This window comes from Dysidea avara, chromosome 4 (genome assembly GCF_963678975.1).
Source record: "Dysidea avara chromosome 4, odDysAvar1.4, whole genome shotgun sequence".
NCBI classification, from domain to species: domain Eukaryota; kingdom Metazoa; phylum Porifera; class Demospongiae; order Dictyoceratida; family Dysideidae; genus Dysidea; species Dysidea avara.
This window is the reverse complement of record NC_089275.1, coordinates 928,020-955,880: the sequence shown is the minus strand read 5'-3', so window position 1 is coordinate 955,880 and position 27,861 is coordinate 928,020. Positions and strand designations below refer to the sequence as shown.

The 27,861-nt window shown below is 40.1% G+C and overlaps 3 protein-coding genes across 5 annotated transcripts; 2 read left to right on the top strand and 1 right to left on the bottom strand.

The window, feature by feature from the left end:
- Positions 1 to 6: 6 nt before the first annotated feature.
- Positions 7 to 9,255, top strand: LOC136254595 (delta(3,5)-Delta(2,4)-dienoyl-CoA isomerase, mitochondrial-like). Of its 3 annotated transcripts, none has more exons than XM_066047341.1 (8): positions 7 to 99; positions 149 to 299; positions 991 to 1,079; positions 1,505 to 1,675; positions 1,967 to 2,102; positions 2,152 to 2,223; positions 3,566 to 3,716; positions 9,081 to 9,255. In XM_066047341.1, exons 1-8 carry the CDS (start codon positions 60 to 62, stop codon positions 9,174 to 9,176), a joined length of 906 nt encoding a protein of 301 aa, XP_065903413.1. In that variant the 5' UTR covers positions 7 to 59; the 3' UTR covers positions 9,177 to 9,255. The 3 variants fall into 3 exon arrangements, with proteins under 3 accessions (XP_065903413.1, XP_065903414.1, XP_065903415.1); XM_066047342.1 differs by having other exon boundaries at positions 18 to 89; XM_066047343.1 differs by lacking the exons at positions 7 to 99; positions 149 to 299 and adding an exon at positions 635 to 942.
- LOC136254596 (protein OPI10 homolog) lies at positions 9,162 to 10,282 on the bottom strand. Its single transcript, XM_066047344.1, has 2 exons — positions 9,905 to 10,282; positions 9,162 to 9,856 (listed from the first exon to the last, which is right to left on the bottom strand). Exons 1-2 carry the CDS (start codon positions 9,932 to 9,934, stop codon positions 9,269 to 9,271), a joined length of 618 nt encoding a protein of 205 aa, XP_065903416.1. The 5' UTR covers positions 9,935 to 10,282; the 3' UTR covers positions 9,162 to 9,268.
- LOC136254594 (rho GTPase-activating protein 5-like) lies at positions 9,980 to 27,649 on the top strand. The gene is made up of 16 exons (XM_066047340.1): positions 9,980 to 10,220; positions 16,319 to 17,470; positions 17,749 to 18,133; positions 18,415 to 18,535; positions 20,614 to 20,725; positions 20,770 to 21,109; positions 21,351 to 21,514; positions 21,560 to 21,644; positions 22,173 to 22,321; positions 22,371 to 23,995; positions 24,998 to 25,036; positions 25,084 to 25,131; positions 25,356 to 25,728; positions 25,775 to 25,906; positions 25,960 to 26,062; positions 27,352 to 27,649. The coding sequence occupies exons 1-16, from the start codon at positions 10,043 to 10,045 to the stop codon at positions 27,527 to 27,529; spliced, it is 5,184 nt and encodes a 1,727-aa protein (XP_065903412.1). The 5' UTR covers positions 9,980 to 10,042; the 3' UTR covers positions 27,530 to 27,649.
- Positions 27,650 to 27,861: the final 212 nt, after the last annotated feature.

Below are 27,861 nucleotides of genomic sequence, written 5' to 3'. Positions count from 1 at the left end.
ATTTTGGCACCCCTGCGCGCTTAATTGATTGTGTGTCTTCTAACGTGGCAAGTGATTAGATGGCAAGTCTTGTACGAATACTCGCTGGAGTGAGAAGAGGCGAGTGGTGTTTAGATGTTACAAATGTGTTTATTCTGATTTCCTATAGTGGTAATAACTACAAGAAGTAGCGGTGCGTATTACGGGATGGCGCGTTATCAGACACTTGCTGTGGAGCAAGCCCAGGACAACGCTCACGTGTTCAAGGTCACTATTAACAGGCCAGAGAAGAGCAATGCTATGAACAAAACGTTCTGGAGGTGACTAGTTTGTTTACTGCTCTATTCTCTGCCTACTTACCCGGGATTTATAGCAAAACTACGAGGAATTTGTGAGGTCAAGTTACAATCCCCCACTGTGAATGTAGTTAGCAAATGTCCCCTACACTGGGGACGGCTTTGAACTCCCCCAACAACCTGGGGTGAATGAGACCATCTATTATATATATACTCACGGTGTGGCGCGCCGGCTTCTTGGGCCGCACGACACTACCGTGTGTCTTGATTCTGGGGGCTTATATAATACATGAATATTAGGCCACTCCAAATGAGACTGCGTCCTCCGCCCACATCACGTCTGGGCACCCGCATTGCATGTCATCATTGTCATCATTTTTCCAAAACCACTTCCTGTGCTGCTTTCTGGAAACTTCTCATGGAGCGTTTTATTTTGCATTGCTAAAAAGCACAATGAAACCTAAAAATGAACGGTTCTGGTGGTTGCTAGCTTGCAAAGAAGCCATTTTCATGACCTTGAAATCCTCTCAATATCGAGATACTCTAATAGAGCAGTTACACCTTTGATAATGATAATAAGCTTCCCACCCACACCAAATAACGAAAACATCAGTACGGGAAACTACAGTCTCAATTGGAGTGGCCTTAGTAATGAGTATGTTGTCTGGTGAGGTATCACAACATTGATAGTATGTTATGATGTTGAACATTGCAGGGAGTCTGTAGAGTGTTTCACTGAGCTCCATAATAATCCTGACTGTCGTGCCATCGTGTTGTCCGGAGCTGGCAAAAATTTCTCAGCAGGTACAAGCCAGTGTAGTCACATACAATGAAACTGACTATATCATGTGTGTCTCTATCACTGTTGTTATTGTTCTATCAGTAGACAAAAGCATTGACCCATAGTTCACTAACGGGTCCATGTGTAAATGTGCTCATTTCTTTGCTGGTCCATGGAATAGTGAGGCAAAGCTGACTGCTGTATTAAGTATCTTGATCTTTTTACAATTTTCTTAATTTTTACCGAGATGCTAGCTACGCCACTTACTCTGCTGTCCCTGCCAGCTAGCTGTATAGTTATAGTTGTTATAGCTTTATTTTTATCATTCAGATTGAAACATGGGACAGGGATAAGGTGGGATTCTGGTTTAGGTGGTAACATATTTTATTCTGTGTGTACTGGACGGTTTACACAAGATGCCCATCAAATTTTGTTGTCATTGATCCAGGTTTGGACTTGACTGATGCTGGTGATGTATTCGGTGCAACGTCTGGTGAGGTGGGTAGGAATGCTTTGAAGCTGAAGAAGCTGATACAAGACTACCAGGAATCCTTCAGTGTTATTGAGAGGTGTAGGGTACCAGTGATAGCTGCTGTACACGGAGCCTGTGTGGGTGGAGGTGAGTAATGACTGTTCTATTGGAGTGTATTGTGGATGTATACCAGATACTTCAGGACCATGATTAACTCCCTGTTCTCTTCATACTACCTTCATTGTCTAAATGGGACCATGGATAAGTGTCCTGATTGTCAAGGTGTCCTTATTAGTGATTTCAGGGGTCTAAATGTGTGCACACTAATACAAATGGCACCATGGACAAGTGTAGGTGTCCTTATTAGTGAAGTATGTAGTATTGTCACAATGATTCCTACATTATATTGTTGGTATTTACATGTTGTTATGACAATAGGTGTGGACATGACCAGTGCATGTGACATCAGACTGTGTTGCCATGACACCTGGTTCCAGATCAAAGAGATAGACCTCGGCATGGCAGCTGATGTGGGGACACTTCAAAGGTTTCCTAAAGTGATTGGCAATGACAGGTACAGTGTTGTCATGGTAATGTTGTGATGTTACTGGATCACATGATAGCTTGTCAAGGGAGCTAGCACTAACAGGAAGGAAGTTTGATGGTAAAGAAGCCCTAGAAATGGGATATGTCAGGTAAGCATCCATATATATTATATTGGGACATGTGCTGAGATAAAAGCCGACATTTCGTGGAAAAAATTTCATGGATGAAGTTCTGCTAGTGAACCCCATTACAACCTTGTCACAACAATAACCTTGTGGGGCTTTGTGCTGTGTACTAAAACAATGCTTGTGTGTGCATAATTATATATGTAGCTGTGATTATTAAATTTTGTCCCCTCAGCTTGCCAGATCTTAATCACTTTTTATGTCATTACTAATGATGTAACATTGTGTGCTGAGATAAAAGCTGGGGTTCATTGGTACACAAATTTGTATTTGGGAGGGGGACCTCTTTTATTTTGTTACCAATGGTGATCAATATTTCGAAGATTGATACAATGACTAACAAACAAGATATTGAGGTGAAACTACCAGGTATGGTTTTCACAAACTATAGTATTTCTACTAAACTTGGAAAACCAGCACTAAATTCTAATCTGGCGTTAGACAATAGATTTTATATTTGTGACCATCTCAGCAAAAACCCGACTTGTTTGCACAAGCATGCATATTGAGAAAAATGAAATTTATAATTCATAAAATTACACATGCTATAAGAAAAAATGCAAGTTTTTATTGTGCCATTACTCTAAACTTAAATTATGTACACCATCTTATTTGTCTGCTCATGGAGAGTTCGAAAATCTTTGTTTGTTTCTGTAGCCCCAACAGTGTGTGTGTGTCACGTGTGTTTGTTTATGATATAGTAAACGTAAACAAGATTGTTGTTATTTCTTCTACCAAACCACCTTCATATCCATATGTGTAAATGACTACAAGGCTAACACTATACCTTGGCTGATGTGCTAACCCATGGTGAAAATTTTAAGCCAAATTGCAACGGTGCAAATAGAAGTAATTCTGCACATGTAAGTGCCTGTAGTTTATTTTCAGTATAGTCACTGTAGAAATCGATCATCTTGCCCTTCCTACTGTCAAACGCTATAATTCCAAAACTACTCTCTGCAGAAGGCTGAAACTTTGGTGATCCATTCCTTGGACACCGCAGATAATGCTGAGAAAATAATCTGAATGTGTGAAGTCGGTCACATTTTATACCTGTTAGTGTTAGGTTGATGTCTTCTTCCAGAGTTACATATTCATTTGATTTCTTATCAAGCCCCATTAGAACCCTCGCTCGAATACTGTATGTTGGAGTCCCCCAAATAGAGCATCCATTTATCAATCAATCCGTGACATCATTTGGGATGTGTATGTTGTCACCAATTATATTTTATGCAACATGTATTGTGTTATGAAGTGTATGTAGTTGTAATGGTGTGGTTGTCATGGTAACATGTTTGTTAATTAGCCGATTGTACCCAAACAAGGAGGAGTTATTTTCTGCTGCCATGGCAATGGCAACCCTGATAGCATCAAAGAGTCCGATTGCCATAGCAACTACTAAATACAACATGGTGTACTCTCGGGACCACACTGTGGAGGAGTCACTGAACCATATGGTATGGTGTGCAGTAATTGGAGTAATGTTACAAAGTAACTACTGTACCTCCTACATATTGTATAGTTACTAATGTTATGACTTACGAGGCTACAGGGACGAGTGGGTGTGATCCAGATAAAAACAGTTCATGAAACTATACACTACACATGCTTGATTTCTTCCACTTGTACAAGTATTACTCTTCATTTCCATGGCAGAATTGATCTTTATCCTAGCCCTGTATGGTAGATATCCACCCACCCACCCACCCACCTATTTAAGTGATTGAGTAATCTATTAACAAGCTTTTTATGCTGACCCCCAGGAGGATAGGCTGTGATGGACAGTAATGTGAATCTGAGGTTGGTGACCTGATCTGTGGAAGCAAAGGCTTCCCTAAAACATGTGTATTCAATACATGATGTTAACCCTGCCTGGACTCCAACACACACACACACACACACACACTACACACACACACACTACACACACACACACTACACACATGCACACACACACACTACTGCACACACGCATTACGCACACCTTGGACCTTGAAAGAGAGCCATCCAGTGGATGATGCTCTGGTTGAAGAATTCACATTAAATCAGCGGTGACCATGTCAAGGACGAGTAGTTATACATTTGTGTCAAGCTATATCTAGCTTCTTTTAAAGGACCTTTGGCAAGTCTGACAGTGAAAATAGTTAGGTTCAGAATGTAGTGCAGCTAACAAATTCTCCACTCCTCCATTAATTAATATTCGATTTTGAGCTTGCTGGTATTGATTGAAAGGTTCCTGTCTAACTTTATCTCACCACTGTAGTTTCACACCATGAGCTGGTCATGCCTTAGGGAGCCATCCAAACAGAATCCTCTTTGGTATGAGGTACATGTCCCAACCATCTAAGTCTACTCAAACTTAACAGAATACTAATTGACTCTCACATACCAAAAAGTTCAACCAATTGAACAGTGATGATATGTTCTGCCCACTGTACAGCATGTCCAATACCTATAATACATCTGATACAGTGACGATGAAAGGCCTCTAGCTTCTTCACAAGTACCTGAGTGGGAGCCCAGGTCTCTGCACTGTACAAAAGGATACCAAGCACTATGGATGACATGTCTTTTAAATTCAATACTAAGATCACGAGTCTTAAAATTCACCCCAGCAACAAGTAACGGTCTTTGGTATACTAAGGGCCAAACCAAACTCTGCAGTGACTTCCTCAAATATCCTAGCTGCTATAACCGTATCTGTCCTAGAAGAACAAATCAGGGCTGCATCATCAACAAACAAGCACTCAGTTTTGACAAAAGATGATGGTCTTCTGGTACGCTCTCCAACAAGTTTCCCACCTACCTTGTACAGTACCTCAATTCCTGCTGCATCACAATGACTTTGCCAACACTGAATAACCAATTCAAAATACAAGATAAACAAAGTTGGAGCAATCATGCAACCCTGACGGAGTACATTTCTCACCTGGAAAGGTGCAACAGTAGCAACTATCCCATCGTGAAAAGAGCGCACTAAATCTATCAAACAATCAGGTACACCATGTTTCCATGAAGCACACCACAGTGCCTGTCTTGGCACAGAATCATAAGCTTTGGGAAGATCAACAAACAAGAGGAAAATTTTGCTATGATCTTCTCCACAAGTTGGCGCACACAGAAAACCATATCCACACAACCCCTACCAGCCCTGACACCACACTGAGAGTCAGCAATGGAGTTTTCTACCACAGCTTGGAGTCGGTCATTGATTATTCTCGCAAACAGCTTGCCCATCACATCCAGGAAACTGATACCCCTCCAGTTGTCACAGACAGATAAATCACCCTTTTTAGGAACTGGTACTAGAGTTGCATCACACCATTCTGCAGGTACTGCTCTCTCCCCACACAGTACCAAACAATGACACCATGAAGTGCAACAAAGGACCTCCACAACACTTCACAATATCAGGTAAGAGACCATTACTACCTGCTGCCTTTTGCACTTTAATCTTCGACAACACAGCCAATACTTCATCTCCTGTAGGTGGACTGCTCATCTCATTTCCTACTGCCATCAGTTGAATACCATCAATAGTAGCCAAATTGCAAATTGAAGGGGCTCTCCACATTAAGAACACCCTCAAATGATCTCTCCATCTACTTAACGTCTCCTCTGATCCACAACATAGACTACCTCACAGCTCTTGGATGAACTGGCTGGAGACCAGCTCTACTCCTACAAACAAGATGAAGGTCTAGTTCTACTTGAGAAAGTTCAGCTTGAATAGATTTAGCCTTCTCCTGGTACCATCTGTTTTTATCAATAAGTGATCTCAGCACATGCAATCAGGCTGATGTCTCCTACTTAGTCCAAGCATTGTAGTACTTGCGTCTAACAGCCCATCTCTGACCACACTCCACTTAGTCAACCCATTATCATTCCATCTAGTGCACGTACAACATGATCATGCAGTAAACTGAGAAACAAAGGTGGTGTTCTTTAGTGGAATAACTATTTTGTCTACATGATGACTTCTTTCTGGCAACAGGAATAAATCTCAATGTAGTACACGATCAGTCCAACACTGTGCAGATCGAAACACATTGACATCTGTACAACAATAGTGTGAGACTGGTGCATCAATACATAATCAATACAGTGCCAGTGCTTGGTACCAGGATGCTGCCAAGTGTGCTGCTGTATTCTCCTCTTTTCAAACATGTTGTTCATCACACAGAGCTGAATATTAGCGCAGAAAGAAAGTAAAGCCTCTCCACTCTCATTGACCTTACCAACCCCAAAACTGCCTTGCACACCATATCCCACAGTGGCTCAGATGTTGACTTATTTGCACAACCAACCCTTGTATTAAAGTCTTCCATAACCAATATCACATCACTTGATGGAACCGAGCTAATGATTGCTTGTAAATTATCATAAAATTTCTCCTTCACTTCAGCTGAAGCCCTATGGGTGGGTGCATACACACTAATAATAAACCAAACTATTGACTACTTGATGTATTATTGTTAGCAAGTTGTAATGTAAACAAACAGACACAATCCTAGAATTTACTACTGACCACGACTCTCCTGCATCATGCCAACACTGAGTCATAACAGGATCAAGTACCTCTGCAACTCCTTCACCACGTTGTAACACATTACCTGGCCCAGGCAGGTTACAACCAGAGTGTAACCGTCTACCTCATACACATCACTACCAAACCATTTCATCTCACTAATACACACTACCTCCATCCTGAAACGCTTCAACTCATTCACTAGAAACACATAAGACTTCAAGCGGTGAAAACCACAAACCTGAATGTCCAATAACATGTGAATTCTCCACTTCCATTGCAAAATTAAGTTAATTACTGAACGATCACAACACCACTGCAGTCCAAACCTCTTTATAGTTCAAGTGGTTGCTGATAAAATCAATAATGTGTGTGTGTCAGGAAAAATCCTAGTCATACCTCCCCATGGTGCCTGATGGGCAGTAACTCTGTTACGGTTACTGGCTAACATGACTGGTGCTCTTTAGGTGTTCTTTCTTTTGGTTTCCGTTTTGGCTTGATCTATCACATGTTATAGTAAGGATGTTAGATTATGTTACAAAGTCTTAGTGGGGGGAGATTATGGATTAGTAAAGTTCCGGATGTTATAGACCCACCATATTGTGTAGTAGTTATTGTTGATGTGTTTTTAATCTTTCTCAGTTTACCTGTAGCCATTATAGCCTGTAGCCATTATAGCCTGTAGCCATTATAGGATGGTGTGTGCATGTGCAGCTTTTGTTGAAAGTCATGTGTTTGCAGTTTACATAAAAGCTTTCATTAGTTCTTAGATGTGTATGGTTTCTAATTCATACAAGTTCCATACAACCTGTCATCATTGAGAAGTGCATAGTTGACTGCACAGTATGATTGTGGTGTGTGTGTGTGTGTGTGTGTGCGTGCGTGCGTGGGTGTGTGTGTGTGTGCATGCGTGCGTGGGTGTGTGTGTGTCCTCTGAATATAGGACACTTTCATCATTATGGCTTTCTTACAGAGAAGGTTGGAGCGCCACCTTAAATTATTGCATAATTGGTGTTTCACATGACCCTCAACAGTTGCAATACAAAATACACAAACAGTGTGGTAGATCAGGGTAGACTTACTATTCAGATCACTCTTTAAGGAGATATACTTTGTTTTGCAAAAGCGCTTAGAGTGTTGGATGAAAATACCCAACCATTTTACATGCATATAACTTCATTAGACTGACCGTGTACGTAATCACAAGCAGAAATGACAATGTCTCACTGTTTATAACAAGACTACCGTTTACTCCACTTCATAAAAACAGACTTTCGTACAATTTATTTTAGAGCCGCTTAAAGCGTGTCTGACCTTCTCTGGTTTTCTTATGAAAAGACATTTCAACATTGATCCAGCCAACATCCTTTATAGTTACCTAATGTCAGCCAATTTCTAGTCCTAGTTTCTGTTAGAAAGGATTCACTGATCTTAAGATTGGTCTTGAAATAAGGAAGCCCCTAATGGATACATGCTACTATTGTTATAATTTCCAACCTCAGTTCAGTAAACACATCTATTCTGCACACCTTGATACCATCTAAGCATCTCATTAGATAGTTCAGAGGAGACTACAAGGTTTCTGGAATCCTTTATGATGTACACACAGTCCCTGTGTATCACTACAATCTACATGCTAGAATTGGCTGGTCCCAGATATACAGTGACATCACAGATGTAACTAGTTTATTATCCATATATGGTAATTATTCTTAGGGCTATCCAGAGTAATTTGTTTTGTTTACCCTGGGGCGATGTAGAGTATGTAAACATTACAAGAAGAGTTGATTAGATTGTGTAGGATAATATGATGGGGTTTAAGAAAAAACAAGACCAAGATATAATCTCTGAAAGAGAAAACACCTGCAAATTTGTGAGTGTTCATACACTGAACATGCTGCCTAGTAGGCTACCTGCAGGACACCAATTGGTTGATGCCAAGGTGTTATTATTACACTGGAACCTGTTAATGTGGTCACTTGAGGACACCTACATAATCCAGACACTTAGCTAAAAGGTCCCAAGATGTCCCTTAGTTTATAAACTAACCTGGATGATCAGGACACCTCACTAATAAGGACACCTTGATAATCAGGACACTTGTCCATGGTCCCATTTGTATTAGTGCACACACACATTTAGACCCCTGAAATAAGGACACCTATAAGGACACTTCACTAATGATGGAATTCACCATGGATACAAGGTATCAGGAATAGATAATCAAGTTTTAAACCCAGTAGAGCAGGTTTCTGTGTAATTTGATTTGTTTGCTATGTCCCTATTCCTCCAGGCATTATGGAACATGGCAATGCTCCAATCAGAAGACCTCACCACGGCAGTACAGGCAATGATCGAGAAGAAAAAACCAACATTTTCCAAACTGTAATTGTAAAAATAAAAATTTGTGGTATTATATTTATAACAGTTATACTGTCACAAAACAATTCATTACTCCTTACAATGCACACCGTTACATTATCATGTCTTCCAGAAGTTGGGATTTGCTGCTAATCGTTTGCTGAATGACTCGTACCAGTTAGTAAGTGTTTGTATTGGTACATAGTTCTGGCTGGGGTTTCCCCCTGTCTGTGACACTGTCATGGCGATGTCCATTTGTCCAACTGCAAATGATGCTGCATAATTGTAAAAGTTCTGTAGCATTTTGGTGCAGAACTCATTATATGAAGCAACAGTGGATGGCACAGTATCAGCAGCTGGTGTCTTGGCAACTATTTCATTAACACTCTCAACACATATTCCCACCAGTGCTGTGGTTTGTGCTATGGCGCCAAATGTGCTCCCGGCAAATGGATTAGATGTTACATCTGACTGTTTCACCTTAGCTAACTTGAATATGGCACTTGGCTTTTCATTGGAGATGTAGCCTAGGTATTGCCACGTAATACCTCCCTCTGGTGTAGGCCACCCGAAGTATATGGCCCCAGCGAATCCAGGATTAAACGGGACCCCACCTGTAAGGAATACGACTACGTGTCCAACACTTTCTGCTTGCTCCAAAGCCAAGAAGAACTGGTTCTCACTAGCTTGCTGTACGTCTGTGTTGATCTGTGGAGTGTATTTCAACGCAGTGAGTCAAGTAACACAGTTCCTTACCAATCTTCCCGACGCTACGATTCCAAACATCCCCTTATTTTGATATCACGTGATGATATTAATTACAACCCATTTATCACGCGATCCTCGCTGTAGGCGTAGTCTTTGTTATTTGCTGAGCACGCTGGCGATTCGTCGATGGCACAGAAGGACTCAGTAAAGCAGATACGTATAGCAGTAATTGGCCTGCCCAGCAGCTCGCAGGGATCAAATCTTGGCGCGGGCAAGTCGTGTTTGTGCAACAGATTCACTCGTAGCGGAGAAGACAACTTCTCAATCAACCACAGTTCCGTATTGAACCATGAGGACTTCACAGGTGAGCCAATGTCATTGTGACAATTCTTTTGTTGTGTTGAGAGCCTGTTCCCGCCCATGACACATTCCTCTGTCAGTGTAGGAGCTGAGTAAACAGGCGAGTGCGTGTATAATTGAAGCCTTATTAGTACAGGTGACAAATGACATAATGATAAGATAGGCTGCGCGGCTTTTATCATAACACTATGTGTGTTATCCTAATCTGATGTAAGGTTGTGATCAACACTACCTTATTTATATGTCTCAACTGGGTACTACCATATTTGGGGAATGAAAATAGTGTGAAGTCATACAATAATTCCTTGTTAATTGTAGCACATGGAGGTTTACCTAAGTGCTGTATTTGAATGTGCTGAGCCCAGCTAGTATCTCATCAATTGTTTCATTGATACACCACAGGGGGTGGTTTATCAGTAAACATTATCATATTGTAGGACACACCATAGTCTTAATGTTGTCTACATGGTGTTTAGACTGCTTTCTACAAATGAAAATTGGCAAAAAGGCACCTTATAAAAGCCTGAGCATTTTGTCCTCTAACTGATTTAAGGGCCAGGTGTTTATTTGCATGGATGGAATCTTCACTTGCAACTATGTGAACTATGCATAGATAGACTCTTGTACTGCACGAGACTCCATCATGTATTAGAAATATATAGCTTAGTTTTTAGTGCCCCAGCATTTAAACAGACCCAGGCATGTATTCAATAGTTTGGGATGAAGTACTCAACGTGTAGGCTTAATATAGATAGAGAGCATGGAATGTTAACTTTATGTTTCCTCGTTGACTGATCCAGTACAACGAGGAAAGTAATATCTTCATGTTGCTGCTGGGCTTGGGTTATGTGCTACATGCAGTGCTAACCATTGTAGCAGTGACTTAGTCCGACATGAGCTGACTCTGAGAACTGTATATGTGTAGCATTGTTTTGTTAGAAGAGATTTATAGCATGAGCTGACGGTATTCAATAGAACATTTGTGTATTGCCACCTAATAAGGGCTGAATGGGGATATTGTATGGTAGAACATATGAGTTGGCTCTGTCAGCTCAATCAGAATCATTGGTAATGGATCAACATGTGTATGTCACATGTGCTACTAGTAGCTCACCAAATAACAAATTTATGTAGATCTTATGTTGTTATTAGCAACTTAATATGTAGTATAGAAGACTGTTGGGTGTTTATACATTTATTGATTTTTGATACAGACGCGAGGTTAGAGAACAGTGCCATCAAGGAGGCCAAAATTGAAAACTTGTTTGATTTGATGTGACATAAATTATGTGTAAGTAGTACGTGGAAAAGAAGAAATGGCCGTAGGTGAGTGGCAAATTTTGTCGACTTGCACTGCCTCACTGGATCAGTCTACGGGGTGTACATTTCGCTTAAATATTTTAAGACCTGTAGTTTTGCACGAGTGTGTTTCTACTCTGTTCTTCGTCTTGCACAAGGAGATATCACAGGTCACTAAAGTCGCGTACATTATCACCTTGAATAAGACAGGAACTTGCAATGATAGCATACTGACTATATCCTCATGCAAAACTATAGGTGTTAAACTACTGTTTAATACTAGGGTTGGGAAATATATCACCACTATCGCCTAAGCAAGTACTAGCAATACCATTATCACATGTATTTTGCCTATCGCATTTATCATCTACTTTGTGTCTCTTCTGGCCTCATATTTGATATGGTTTGTGCATACTATTGCTAATTATGTCAATTGGTTAACTTGTTAGCAAGAAAGTTGTGTTTGTAAACTAATTCTCAGTGAAAACAAGCAGTCATATGGACTTGTCAAGCAATGTGGTTGTGTTTCAATTTTCACACAAATATAGCATTAAATGACTCATGCAATAATCACATGTCACAAATTCAACATCACCCAACCCTACTGTTTAAGCAAAACATGCATCTCGTAGACTAATCCAGTGAGGTAGTACAAGTTGACAAAATTTGCCACTCACCTGTACAGCCTTTTCTTATTTTCCATTGAAAAGTCTTGCGAAAGACTACTACTGGGTAGTGACGGTATTCCTAAGGTTCAGCAGACAAGGAGTGTTTCTACAGAGTATTGGGCGCATCACTCCATGTGCCATCCCGTACCTGGGGTTTATAAATCTATGCAGACACTTAGTTAAGGTCCCCAATTTGTCCTTTGATACTCTCAGTGAACAGGCAAATCCCATGGTGTTTGGATTTACAAATTTCAGCCACACTGTACCACATATACCAGAGCAATTAAAAACATACTATTTTATGTAGCATTCCCAGTTTATTTCAACACATCTTCATAGCAAACTAGAATTTTGCTAAACAAACAGGTTTTCACTCAGCCAGTCAAAAATTTCACCACTTGTATTAATGCTAAATAGTATTATAGGTACTCAGCATGAAACATTTAAGTTGCAGTGCTGATGTATGCAAATATTAAACCCATGTACGGTCTATTCAAGTTCAGCATTTTAAATCTTCCTCAGAACACCCAGAATACTTGAGCATGATTGCAAAGGTGCCAAATTCTTAAGATTCATCAGATGATGAGTGTTTCTACAGAAGGATTGGGTGCGCCACTCCGTGTACCATCCCGTATCTGGGGTTTATAAATCTATGGTGTCTGGATGTCCTAAAATGTCATAATTACAGCTGTAACAGATTCCAGTCTTCATCCTGTTGCCTTCACACACCAACGGGGTAATAGCTTAGCTTCTACTTGTATAGGGTTGCCATAACAGTTGTGATGTATGTTGTGACGACGAAGTTCCATCACACGATAAGATATGTGTAGCCCAGTCATGTGATTTACACATGTGCTATTAGGTATGGCAGCTTTTGTTGATTTACAGTGATCTGTATGTCACTTGTCAGTCATACAATAATTCTGAATAGGCCTCACATGAAAACCAACCAATGATTGTCGGCCAGACTTTTTCAAATTCTTACGAAGTATCTGATTGACTGTTTTTTACGTGATATCACCATCGAAAGGTTAGACTTGTCTTGCAATTTGCTGTCACAAGATGAGTTTTACTGGCTATGCTAACACATGTACTGACACATGCCAGATGATAATTACATCATGTCATGTCAACGCTGTAGTTTATGTATAATATGTTGCCATATATACTCCTGTTAGGTGTAGGATGTGGTGTTTATTGCTTGGTCATTGTTAGTATGAGAAATATGTGAGAGATGTATGTAGGAGTTGTGGCTAATTGTCTGATGGAACTAGAGTATTGTTAACAATTGTTAGTCACATATCAACATAATCAGTAATACTAGCATCAGGATCAAGGCGGATATGCGGAGAAGGCAGGTGCCTTACGACACTTGTGAGTTCTTGTTAGCATAAGCCAGTATTGACCATGAGGTTGGCAGTGTTTGGCGAGTCATTGAGTACACACCAGGTCAACTTGTTGTTCGTTGTTTAGTTTCCTTGCAAACGTGTAATGTGTGTTCATGTAGCTGAATATAAACAATTTTGCCTTATCATAAAATCTTAAGATCATTCAAGGGTTGGATGCAAGCACATTACATATTAAGATATCATCTTTAATATTGAAAAATATTGCAGTACCTCACCAGTGAATAACAGAAAACTATGAAAACAAAAAAAATAATACTTCGGGTTGATTTGCTGTTTGACATGATATATAAAGCAATTACATACAGAGTAAAAATATACAGTACAGAGACATCTTTACAATAGATACACAGGATGATGGTAGTATGTAGCTGCTGTGTGTTGCTGGTTGGCAAATGCTGTTTTGCACTTGAATACTGACACCAAATTGAGCTGATTTTGATGCCATAATTTAGAGATGTTCTTTTTATTTCAACACAGCTCATATGAACTCTTACCAATATTGTATATGTATTTTTGATATTAATAGTTTCACATGGTATTCAGGCCTCAAATATACTTTAGTTGTTATGCAGCTTGGTATGACTAATATGGAATATAGCAGAGCCTGTGTTCACCAGACCACTGTGCTGTAAGATAGTGGACAATGATAATTATCTTGTCACTCTCATGTCATGTGCCATGCATGAGTAAATGATGTTATATCACAAAGCTTATTCAAAGTTAATGCTATGTGAAAACTCTTCATCAGTAATGCGTCTTGTTGACCATGGACTGATCATCACAGGGGACATTTTAATGGGTGGTAGAAAGCAAGCAACCTTGTACGCTGATAAGCTATGTGGTAGAGCATACTATGACAGCACTCGCTGAAAATGTTTAGCCATTTATGTAAAAAGGAACATTCCCAATAAGTGGGTGTGGCTCATGAAAGAAGCTGAGCTGCTGCAAGGCATATAATCTATATGTGCAAGGCTGGATTATGATAAATATGTACGATTGGTTAGTGCTGTGAGTGTGGCTCCTTGTAAGCGTACACACAGCAGTGAATATGGCTTTGTGCATGTCTACAAACTGCAGCAGCACAAATGGGTGTGGCTCATGAAAGCTGCTGCACTATAGCATGACACATACATACACTTTCACATTGACAAGTTAGCTAGTCTATTTCATGCATGATCCTATCCAGATACTCTGATAGGTGTGTCAGACCCGACAGACATTCATCACAGGTAGCCTGTAATAATATCATTCGCTTTTTCAGTTTGACAAAACCATGAAAAGTTTCATTGAAACTTTGGTACAAGGTGCTGTTATAATATTGGTTGGAGCAATTGTTTGTTCAAATAAATTTGTTGCATTTCTTTCAATTTGTGTTGTGCTAGTTTGTTATAGTTACTGTACATGTGCTGTGGTTTAGTTCAAATGTGTATCACATGAGTACAGTCAAAGGTTAGTACCATTTCACCGAGGGGGGAAATTTTCAGTGATTTTGCCATTTTGGGGGTTACCAGCAAAAAAAATTATCTTTGAACTATTTTAGTCTAATACATTTTGGGAGTGTTTGCAAATCAGCAAATAAAATATGTTTTTAGTGACATTACTCGACCTCAACAATTTACCTCTTGAAATATTTAGGCTATATGGTATCGACAGAACCTTGGACAGGCAGATCACTTATTTGGTTTAGACAGGTGACCTTATTAGCAGCTGTCACAAAGTCCCTTTCAGTTAGAGGTTTTCACATTACTAACCAGCAAGATAGTGTGATGGGTACAAGATAGTGTGATGGGTACAAGATGTGGCTACAGAGTAGTGTGAAACCGACACTAATTTCATTACCAGGAGACTTGTATTACACTGTTACCACGGTTACTCTGTCAATCTGTGGTTTGTAATTTGTAAAACTTGTAACAACTTTTCTCCATTAGTAGAAGAATTACCCTCAATGTCAGTGAACCTTAACCACTGTATAATCATCTCTAAACCAGCTAACCTGATTATCTCCAAGTGTGTCTTGTGTACAAAGTAACTAGTAGCCACCTGTTTAATAAGGTCAGGAGATTATGGTCCAAGAACAGATTTCAAAGTACGTAGCCATAGTAACTCTGGCTTTGTAAAATACTAAAGTGCTCCCTCCTTAAACATTGATTGGTTAGTTTATAATTTATGACTGTATTTCTAAGCTCTGGCTCATGTATATTACATGTTGTTGGGAGCTTCAGATGCTACTCATGATGGAGATGTTTGCGTAAATTGTAGAAAGATGGTTGAGCTAACTTGAACAAAAAGCAAAAAAAATCCTCCAGTATCCACGTTCTTTAAAAATGCATTTAAAAACTCACATTTGTGACTACTAGATGTTGTATGGGTTATTGGTTATGGGTGTACATGTCACGCATTACATTGTCGATATGTTTGTATAGAACTAAACCATTTGTGTACAGAATGTGTGCATTAATCTGTACAGTAAGAAGAGCCTGTATGTTGTAGTTTAGTAACCAGAAGCATGTGTTATGGTGGCCAAACAATGGTGCTACCCACAAGGTCTTGAAGTGCGTCACTTTATTTTACCGCGTGGGTAGAAATTTTAAGGGACATTAAATTGCCGTTTGTACTAAATGTATGAATATTATGTTTCTTTCCTCGAAATTAATGCTTATAGCTTGTGTACGCTATTTCTGCATAGAGTTAAACATCCTAACCACATCCTCATATTATTGCTATAGGTCCCATAGTGAACAATACACACTTCATCTACTGGGGACAGACTACATGTACGGCAGATGATGGCACTCAGGTGTGCTTCCAGATTATTGAACAGACTGAGTTCTCTCAAGATGGCTCATTTAAAGTGTTCTCCTCAGCTCAGCCTTACATGAAGAGAGCATTTGCCACAAAGAACCTTCCATCTGCCAGTGGTAAAGTGGCTTACTGTGGACCCGACCAGTTCGCAGATCCACAAAAATATCCTAACCCTGATAAGTTTCCTGACAAATTCCAGATTGATGGGTTTGTAGTATGTGTTGATATGTCACTCAACTTTGCCACAACTCCTCTTGAGATTCAGAAGTTCTTTGACAAGTTGATATCTGAAGCATTAGCTAGCAAGAAGCCAGTTGTTATTGCAGCCACAAAGTGTGATAAACTAGTGTTTGCTACGATGGAGAAGCTACAAGGGTTGCTATCAAAAAGCAAACGGCCCATACCATTAGTGGAGACCTCAACTACTGAGAACATTAACGTTGAGCTTGTCTTCTACACGTTAGCAGATATGATATCTAAAGTGAAGTTTAAAACTAAGCACTTATCTTATTCTGATGCTGAGAAACTAGTCAAGCAACGCAAGGATCATTTAGCAGAGCAGTTACAACAATTACTCAAGGAGAAGGTCACTAATTGCCAATTGACACAACAACAAGCAATGGAGGCTATTTCAACAGAGCCAGTCTACCAGTCCTATATTGCGTTATGGGGCTCTACTGGGGCTAAATCACTCACTAGAAAACACTTGAGGAATATTCATCTTGTTCAGGAAGAAAAGAAGAAGGCTGAATTTCTGGAGCATTTACCTTACTGTTTAGATCAGTTAGTACCAGAGATAGATGCTGCAGCTAACCGTGATGATCTTCTGGAAGCCGTGCGTGCCTCTAATGACCTCTCCAAGTATTTTGTCATCCTTGACGATGGTATGGAATGGCAGTTCAGCCCAGTGTTGACTAGTCCAGACCAGATAATTCCATTCCAGTTCCTGGAATCCGACCCTGAAGCTATACAGTTGTTAAAAGAACATCTACTTATGGCTCAGTCTCAGTCTCGGCACAATATGGCCATAGGGAAGATCCGCCATGCCTTGGAAACCACTCCACAACTTAAACCAGGTGAGTGTAGTGTAGTGATTGTAACCTGGTATTGGCTGTTAATATGGGCACTTGAGGATACCTTCATAATTCTAACACTTAGTTAAGTACATAAACTGACCTAGAAAATCAGGACACCTTGATAATCAGGACACCTTGATAATCAGGACACCTTGATAATCAGGACACTATTGGTTCCCAGGTGTCCATATTACACTGAACCTTTAGTACATAAATTGACTGGACACCTTGGTTCAAGGTCAACTAGTAGCTCACATGATCCCCTTTGCATTATACAGGTCACCCCCTGGAGGAGCTGATGACTTCACTAAACCTGTCTTATGAGTTTAATCAGCTGAATACCCGTGAGGAGCTAATGGAGGTATACAACGCTTGTATGAAGAAGGCCGAAGCAGAAGCCATTAAGGACTTTGGAGAATTGCTATGGGAACACCCTGAAATGTTTTTAGCTCGTAATCAACAAGAACAAGAGAAGCTTGCATCTTCAGTGGATGCTACTTTGGATAGTAATATCTTGAAGGACGAGCCACGATTCCAGCGGCTGTGTTACCGTGGCAGTAAGTGTAAGGTGGAGGTGTTAAGTCACCTGGCGTTGTTTGCAGTGAAGAAAGGTGTGATTAGGAAGAGTGCCTTTCAGGAACTAGTAGCCAACCAGTTCCCCAAGTGAGTTATGTGGCTTCTCTATTAAAATTTTAGCTACTCAGGAGCCCATAACTTCTGCCAGGTAGTACATCATTTTACTTCATGGTAATTAAGGGTTCCAGTATCATAGAATTTGTGTAACTATGTTATAGAGTATATGTCACAATATTGTGTAATACCTTTCTCTACGTGTGAGTTGTACCTCGTCCTTTATATGTATGGAGATCCATAATACATACTCTAATAGCACGTTACATGGTTCATGTTTCGTCTGTGTATTGTCTTGTCCATATTCCCCTCAGGCAAGAAGCCTTTATGGTGGACGACTCTAGTGCATGGGTGTTGGATATTACTGATGTATACTACAATATTGCTCTTATCGGCAAGGAGGGAATGTGTACCAACCTGCAGAATGACATCATGGTAACTTGAGTGTGTTGTAATTGTCAGCAAAAACCCACCTACAGTAATTCACACAAAGATGCCTTTATTGATTTGCCAATCCATTGTGAAGTTTTAAGCCAAATCCCACTATGTAGACTAATGCAAACGGAAGTTATGGCTGTGAATGTAAACGCCTGTAGTTTATTTTCGGTATAGTCACTATACAAATTGATTATCTTGCTCTTCCTACTGTCTTCCACTGTAATTATTCCAAAACTACACTCCACAATAAGCTGAAACTATGGTGATCCATTCATAACAATTTTTGGAAGCTGCGCTAATTATGGGTGGGGTTTGCTGAGGCAGCCACAATTGTGTGTGTACACTGGAACAGGAGATGATCCCAGATCCTGGGCTGTATAGCTGTTTAGGGACTACAAGTTATCTGGTGACCCAGTCACCATCTAGTCTGGTTTACAGCTTCAATGTCATTATTGCTTGCCTAGCTAGCTGGATAAATTTGTTGACCAAGAACTTTTAGCCTGTTTTAAAGAGCTTTTCCGTCTCTGAAGGTAAAGTGCATGAGACCAGAATAAACAGTGACGTTGTGTCAATGATTACATTATTTGTAAACCAGTTTGGCAGGTTTAGAGATTCCACACATGTCCAGTATTGCCAACAAGTATCCAATGAGTAGTTAGGTCAACCTGGGGTAATCCTGAGACCCATGCTTGTGAGACTGAATCAAAAGCACTAGCTTTTGAAATTTGTTTTAAAATATTCTTAGTGTTTCTTAGTTAGGTTCTGAAAGGCTTTAGAAAGATTTCTTGCCATAGGCAAGCAATATTTATAGAACTTTGCGTGGGTGAGATCAAAGGAAAAAGTGTACTTTAAATTTCATAAAGTACACTTTAGGGCAAACAGTGCTTTGTGGGCGATAAAGCGTAGTTACCCACATGCCTTAGTGCAGGCTAATAGCCCACAGCGCTCACGCCAGTGTGACTAATCACCCAAGCCGGTGAATCCCTTGCCGCACTGAGTGGCCATTCACCCCAGCCAACACGAGTTCTACCACTGGATTGCTTTTATAGACATACCTAAATGCTTCGATTATGGGTAGGAGAAGGTAACGTTGCTGTTACATTTGTTAATGTAAACGGACAAGTCCTGGAGATATCACAGAAATATTTCACACATGTGTCACAATAGAATCGATTGTGGGTTGCGACCCAAACCTGCCTAAATACGCAATGAACGTCTACCATGCCAAATTATGGTGAACTACACGTGAGTTACTTTGTTAAACTAGTTTGTGTACATTCAGGCTGCTAATAGTTCATGCAACGTGTGTTAATTATGAGTCCTGGTATATGGTGAAGCTACACGACTAGAAAGTTCCATAAATCATTTAAAGCATAGCCTTGCTCATGCTATATGAAAAATAAAGCACTCGGCACTTGGCCTCGATGCTAATAAAGCACTCGGCTTTGCCTCATGCATTTATTTTTCATACAGCACTCACGGCAATGATTTAACATATGCGTAAAGACTACAGTATAATTAGCTAGTATTAATTTGTGTTTGCCCTAAAAACCACAATTAACGTTCCTTTTATGGTGCCTCAAAATTGGTATTAATTGGGTCCCTGTTTACAACTGGGAAGGCAGCTGGTTAGCACAATAAAGAAGTAACAATGTTCACTGCAATTGTAGCCACTGTGGTGTCCATGTATCAAAGTAATGAATTTTGTAAGGTTTCTTCATTTACCCTACATCAAGGAGTGATTAGACTCTTTAGTCAAGTGGTATATCTTCTTTTAAAGTAATTGGACAGAGCTCGTTTGATTTAAACAACTTCACTTATCTGAAAGCTTTTATGACTAGAATGTTGTTCAGATAACGGAGGATCTATTAGTTTAGATGTAGCATGTACTATGAATACTTGTCATTATCATATAATTTGTAATGCTAACTTTCAATAGTTGCATAAAACTGCTCCTACATTTAACCTTGATATTTCTATATCCATACCTGGTAGTTCACATACAGTTTTATTGCACTGGCCACTGCCAAATTCCATTACACTGTTCATATGCTACACTGTATCACTATTTACAGGGATTGTGTAAGGCCGGCCGGTTCAAGTACAATGACATCGATTACCAGTTTGAATTCAAGACATTTGCAGTTGACTGTAAAATGTTCTCAGATCAAGACTTCACCCCACAGGGTAGGGAAACAACATGTTAACATGACAACATGACATCACAACAGGTGCCATTATCATCATCTCCTCAGAGGAATTACTAACAACTGCTGAGCTCATTGCTAGCAGTCATTTTGGTATTAGTGGCAAATATCGCGGACTACCTGTAGCCGTTGTGTTTATTGGTGAAGAGTTTGTGGCAACTAGTAAACATCCATTTAGTGTCCGAGCAACTCGACTGGCACGCCAGCTCCAAGGGGTTTACCTGGCAGAAAAACACTCTGTGTTTCCTGATCGAGTATTGTCAGCAAATTCTGCCATGGGATTACTGCAGCAGCTACTGGAGAGGACAAGACATACCGATGCCTTCCTACGTTGTGAGATGTGCCCCAAGATTGCTGACATGAAGTAAGTATAGAGTAACATTTGAGGGATGAAATTTTTCAATATCAGCAGTTCATAGAATTCATGAGAACTTCTTAGAAATGCATGCAAGCCTTAACATTGTTGCTGTACTGTAAATCTCGGGGTGGGTGGACAAGTTCACGAAAGTCTATATCTGAAAGTTTGTCATATTAAAGTGAAATGTTTCCAGTACAGTTATAGATTTCTAGCTGTAAATCATATTTTTATTGTTTCACTCCCCTAGTGTTGCCATGTGTACCACTCCTGACGAGTCTTATGACCATGAAGAGCTCCTCCCACCATTTCTAGCCAATCAGCTGGCATACTACAAAGAGGATCGTGTGATGATGCAAGTACAGGTGGAGGACAAGTTCTACTCGGTTGCTATTAGTTACCACTCGTCTACCAGTAAGTGTACGTGTGGTAAAACCGTATTAGTAATATTACCCACAGATCTTGAGTCATTGCTGTCCAATCCTCTGAATGGCTTCATTGTTGTCTACTCTGCTAATAGAAAGGCTTCATGGAATATTGCAACGTGAGTATAGTGTGAAACTTTGCTATAACAGTCATGTTGTTACCAAGAAGTTTAGCCCATTTTTTGCTGCAATTAAGAAGTTTTCCTTTTTCAGTACCAGAATCTGTGTCTGTATATGGAGGTTTTCTCTGTTGTGTCCTGACTGAAATACAGCCACATGTATGTTGCATTTGGGAACAGCTATTTATGTTTTCACTGTAATTTAGTAGTGTATGGTGAAAGGTTATTGATAATCCTTTGTGTACATTGTGTAACATATATTTTGATGCCCTGTGCTAAAGAAAACTGGTCACAGAGGTTAGCATACACCCACTCTTAATAACAGGACAACTCACCATGTTCTCAGCTTAGCACAGTTGTTCCCACTTTATTATTGTTTCATTGGCTCATGCTGCATGTTAATACTGAGGGTACCTGTGATTAAAAAGTGAGCTGGGGAAATAATAACCCAACACAATATCAATTAAAGTATGGGAAATGCTGTAAGGTTGTCACTGAGATGTGATTTAGTGTTAATATCCTTGACAGGTTCCTGGTGACTCAGCTACCCCAGATCCCCACATTGTTGGTGTGTGTGTCTAACAGTACTAGTAGTAATGAACTTATAAATGAGGGAGAAGTGTTTGCTAACAGTAAGGACCATGTCTTCTTCTTGAGGACTGATGATTACTGGAAACGTAAGTGCATGTTGTATATTAGAGTATTTTATCATCTTCAACAACACAGCTGGATGTCTTAATGAGTTCCTAGCAAAGTGCTGGTTCTCACGTTTCTCATCAATGCAAAAGCAACATGTCAAGATAGCATCACGACTCAGTTCTCGAGCACTGCCCAGTCGTCCACAGTCAGAACACATTACATTACGAACATTACCCTCTACCCCTTCAATATCACACGAACGGCCTGTCTCAACCCGATTACCAATGAGCCCTCAAACCTCAGGACGCCTTGCTCCACTAAGAGACTTGTTAAGTATTAATGATGATGTTGAAGGAGAGACTTACGACTTGGTAGAAACTTACGACTCAGTAGATGGTTGTACGTCCTCCCGTATGGCTCATGGTAAAGATGACTTGTTTGAAGAGCCGGTGGAGTATGCCAGTACTGAAATTGCACGACAATTAGTTGCAAAGACACTTCCTCGTATACGAGACCTACCAAGTCAAGGTGACGGCTTGTATTCTGTAGCTGCAGGGGACAAGGAGTCACATGATCCAAATGATGGACTGTACAGTGTAATGGACGATGATAGACCACCTCTACCTGTACCTCAAGACCAGCAGCCAGATGATGTGTACAGTGCTGTTGATGAGCCTAAGAACACAACACCATCAAGCAGTCAACAAGTTCTTGTACACAAACCAGCTGTTAAGAGGAAACCAGCCAAACCCCAGGCTGAAGATGTGTACAGTGTTGTAAATAAGTCACCTGTGACAGCAACACAACAACAGCCTGAAGACATTTACAGTGTTGTGCAGAAGCCAACAGTTAAGAAGAAGCCAGTGAGGTCACAGACACCAACTCGACCAACACAAGATATTTACAGTGTTGTAAACAAGCCACCTGCTAGAAAGCTGTCATCTGAACAACAGCCTGAGGACTTGTACAGTGTTGTTAGCAAACCATCTAACACAGGGAAGACGGCTCCACAACACGATCCTCAAGAGTTATACAGTGTTGTTCAGAAACCAGCTAGCAGGAATAGGCCACCTCCAACAGTCAGACCAAAGCCAGTTAAACAACAAACAGAAGAGTTGTATAGTGTAGTGGATAAGACTAAGAGGCCGCCATCAACTACTTCATTGCCTGAGGTGATAGCAGAGTCTCAGGGCAAACAGTGGGTAAACAACGACTTATATGCTGAGGTGACACCCAAAAAGTTGCCCCAGGGTGGTATACAGAATGGTGACATATACGCTGCAGTAGATAAGCCAAAGGCACCTCCACCAGTCACTAATAAGCCATTGAGCAGAAGTCGTGTCACATCAGACAGTGACATACAAGAGGACACAATATCCCGGGATAGCGGGGTAGTGGAGGAGGAAGAGCCATCAATTCCTGACCGTCTGTATGACGATGACGACATACTAGAACTAGAACCACCACCCCTTCCCCCTCGGATGTACTCGTTGAGTGACTTTGAGTCAGAAGATGAGCTATGTTTTGACGACATCATGTCTGCAGACGAGGACCTCAGTGGTGGTGACAGTAGGATGTTCAACTCCATATCTAACCCGACCTATGAGTCGACATCAAATATTCAGTCAGCCCTAAGTGCTGCTGGTCAAAGAGATCAGAAGAGAGAGGAAGCCAATCCACTATACCAGACAATGGCTGAACTTAGGAAAGAGGTAGAGTTAATGTGTTGTCCAGTATAATAATGTATGAGAAATGTGTGCCCTAAGGTGATATCATACTATGAATGGTTTGCCTTTGTTTACAACCTCTTAAATATTGTCATTGAAATTTAGTTTGCAAAACAAAATAGAATGTTTTACATTCAACACGCTGGCTAGATGTTTGCTACCACATAGAGGAGAGCTCTGACAGATAGGTAGCTAAACTGCATTCAGCAAACTCAAATGATAATCTGTTAATTGGGAGGTTAAACATTGGTTTTTTACCAAATTTATTATGAAGTTTTCCTCTTTATGGTATGGAATTTGTAGTGTGTGTACATTAAGGATATGGGGATAAGGGGTATTGGTTGACTCAATTATTCATATCTCAATTATCTGACTGGTAAAGATTAGTGTATTTCATCAACTTGTGTATAATGTTCTTTTAAGACATGTAGAATAGTTAACTGAAACTCGCATGATTTATTGAAACGATTTCACTTGTTTGCCACTGCAATTGCACTGCCACACAGCTGTTTGCTATATTGGAGTTGCCATTGTAATCCATATAGAATAGATTTGTAAGGACAACATTTTTGATCAAATGATGTGGAATTATGTAATTAATCAGTACAATAACTCGTGTCATATCAACTGATCCTTCTGTATCGTTCTATTGCATGAAAGTATTACTAATCTTTTGAGGTGTATATATAATGAAGGGATTCTTTTAGAATCTTGCAATGTAGTTGAATAGGCCGGCCAGTTAAGCCACACAATCAGTTTCTCTTCCAAAACAGCATCATTGTGTGCACTGTGCAGGTGGATTTTATTTTAATTATAAACTAGATGGCTGGATTAGATAGCTCATGTGACTCATAACCTTTCTTTGTCGGCAGTTAGTAGCTTATCAAAGTTACTTAACAGCTACATCCAGCCACCAGTGTTGGTGGGAAATTATTAACTTTACTGTTTTTGTATACATGTACTTTATTCTATCCACCCTCCTCACAGATGGAGTTGGCAAAGAACAACATCAGCAACACAATGAAGGTTAGTTGTTATGTCACACTTGTTCACCAGTAACATTGTTGTCATAGCAACAGACCGCTGCGGAGGCTCAGAAGAGAGCAAAGATTGAGGAGAGGGTAAGATTATGATTGTGTTTGATGTTCCAGGGTTAAGATCTTAGGCATGGGAATCATTGTATTAATGGGGGACACTGGTTTAATATGTATCCTATGTGGGACTTCCTCATAGTAACCCTCCTGGAATAGTTTCTGAAGATAGTTTTACCCAATGGCTATTCTGTATTTTAGAAGTCCCTGATCTATTTATCAACCTTGCAAATGTTGATATTGTGTTACCATAGCTACGCCGTCAAGCAGAAAAGGAGAAGGTCAGGAGGCTCAAACAAGAAGAGCGTAATCGTAAACGAGCTGAGGAGACAAAGAAGCGTCAAGAAGAGGCAAGGATTAGAGAGGAAAAGAAGCAATTAAGAAGAAGGGGTAGAGCCGGTTCCCGTAAAGTACCTCCAAAGCCATACAATCCTCCCAATGAGGCAGCTGGTGGGCGATATTTTGGATTACCTCTCTTGGAGGTGTGTTCAGTGGAAAACCCTATACCAGTCTACGTGGAGCAATGTGCAAGAATCATCGAGGAACGAGGGATCAGACAACTGGGAATATACCGAGTGTCAGGAAAGAAGGATGATGTGCTAGAACTACATGCTAAGTTTGATGAAGGTGAGGCAGTCTATTTTATAATATTGTATTATGGTGTGGTTTATAGATCCCAAGATGGACATTGCACCATTGGACATGTGTGTCAATGCTTTAGCTAGTGGGTTAAAGTCTTTCTTCAAACTACTACCAGACCCACTAATATCTGAGGACATAGGGATTGAATTACTAACTGTGGCCAGTAGGTTGATGATGTCATCGTGACACAATCACTTGATGTCCCTTCTCTTATAGAATTACCAGACGAGGACCAGTTATTCCAACTTAAAGAGCGGATTAATAAAATGCCCGAGGTGAACAGGAAGATACTACACTTCCTAGCATCTCATCTCAACAGGTACTGAGTGATGTGTACAATAAATCATTTTGTATAATGGAACTTCACTATTTAATGACCAGTGGGTGTTGAGATGCTATTAATAATGGATCCTTTTGGACCACTCTGTGTACACTAATGTAATGATGTCCTAAGGTGGCACTGAACAGATTAAGGACAGCTGTACAAAATCAATTGGACAGCATGTTTGTGGTAATTAATGCACGAAAAAACTCGACCACAGCAAAGCGTCTCAGTGCACTAACAGAACAAGCTACAGTTGTTGATACAACTGACGTTATTCACGCTTTAAAACTATTAGCTTGTCACAACTCTGGTTAATTCGCTGGCGAATGGCACCAGCTGCCATCGCATGATAACTGTTATACGGAGCACACACTGACTAGCCACACGGTCTCCTTTCTCGCTATATAACTTCAACACAGACCGGTATAGGCATCAGGTAAGCGTTACTCTACAATAGTACACTTTGAATTTTCACGATTTGTGCTTGATGGAGTTTGCCAACGTTGTAGTCCGCGGGTGTGCATTTTCACTGCTTTCCATGTTGTTAGCGTAGAATTGTTCTACAAGGTAAGAAATGGTTGGAACTGAAGTGGCTTAGCACTAGGTTGCCAAGTTATTTTAAAAACCAGTTCAGACTTCAGAGTTATATAGGTGTAAAATGAAGGCGTGTTATTTCACAAAACTTTGTTAAACTAAAGCATCACAGGCTATCACAACAGCTTTTTAGGCGTAGATTAAGTTGTGCACTAGCTAAGTTTTGAGCCACCCTAAAATAGCTCATTAAGCGCGTGGGTTGAAACAAATTGTTTTGTGTGGCTGGACTTGATCAGTTCAATTCCACTTTAAAGTATAGTCACCAGTGTTGCATGAAGTAGAATTGTGTTTAGTGAAATTGGATGGGGGGGAGGATGTTTACTGTCCACATTAATTATGAGTTATGACCAGAGTATTCATTCTGAGCATTTCTTCACTCCATTGTTTACGTTGTTAGAAACTTACAGGAGACCCACTGATTATATCATCTCGTGCACTTGAACTTGCCCCTAGCTAGAATTGTATACCATTCATTGTGCTACTGTCGGTTTTAGTGTGATATTTACTTCCTTGATTACACTAACAATTGATTTTTGGTTTATCACCCATAGAACCAAATAATATAATAACTCCCCCAAATATAAAACACAATGTCTGTGACGTTGCTATGGAAAAGGCTCATTATCATGCAACTCTGATCTAGTAGTGATCATATGATCTTGTAATGATAACATGGTCCTTCTTTACAGGATAATGGCAGAGCGGGAGGTCAACAAGATGAACGCTAGTAACTTAGCCATTGTGTTCTGGCCGACATTAATGAGACCACCACTAGCAGATCTTGCTGACCTCAGCAAACAGATAGATTGGCAGTTAATGATGACTCGTATTATTGAGAATCCTGACATCTCATCTGACTCTCCCTGATGTGTGTTGTAATTGTATATCAAGAGATTATATTATTATTATTTTATTATTATTGTAATAAAGTGATTATATTGTAGTACTGGATATAAATTCACCTTAACTAGTGTGCCTGATTCGGAATCCTAGCTAGATTGGTGAGTAGATAATTTGGGTGAAAAAATGTTTTAAGTATTGTTAAGCAGTATAGTTGCTATATATTAGAACAATGAGAAGTGGGTGAGATACAGGTGTGGAGACTGCTTTAATAGGAGAGGTAGGAATACAGTGGTCTTAGCTTATTGTGTATTGTAAAGCTGGTCACTGGAAAAAAAGACTAAACAAGTCCCAAGGGT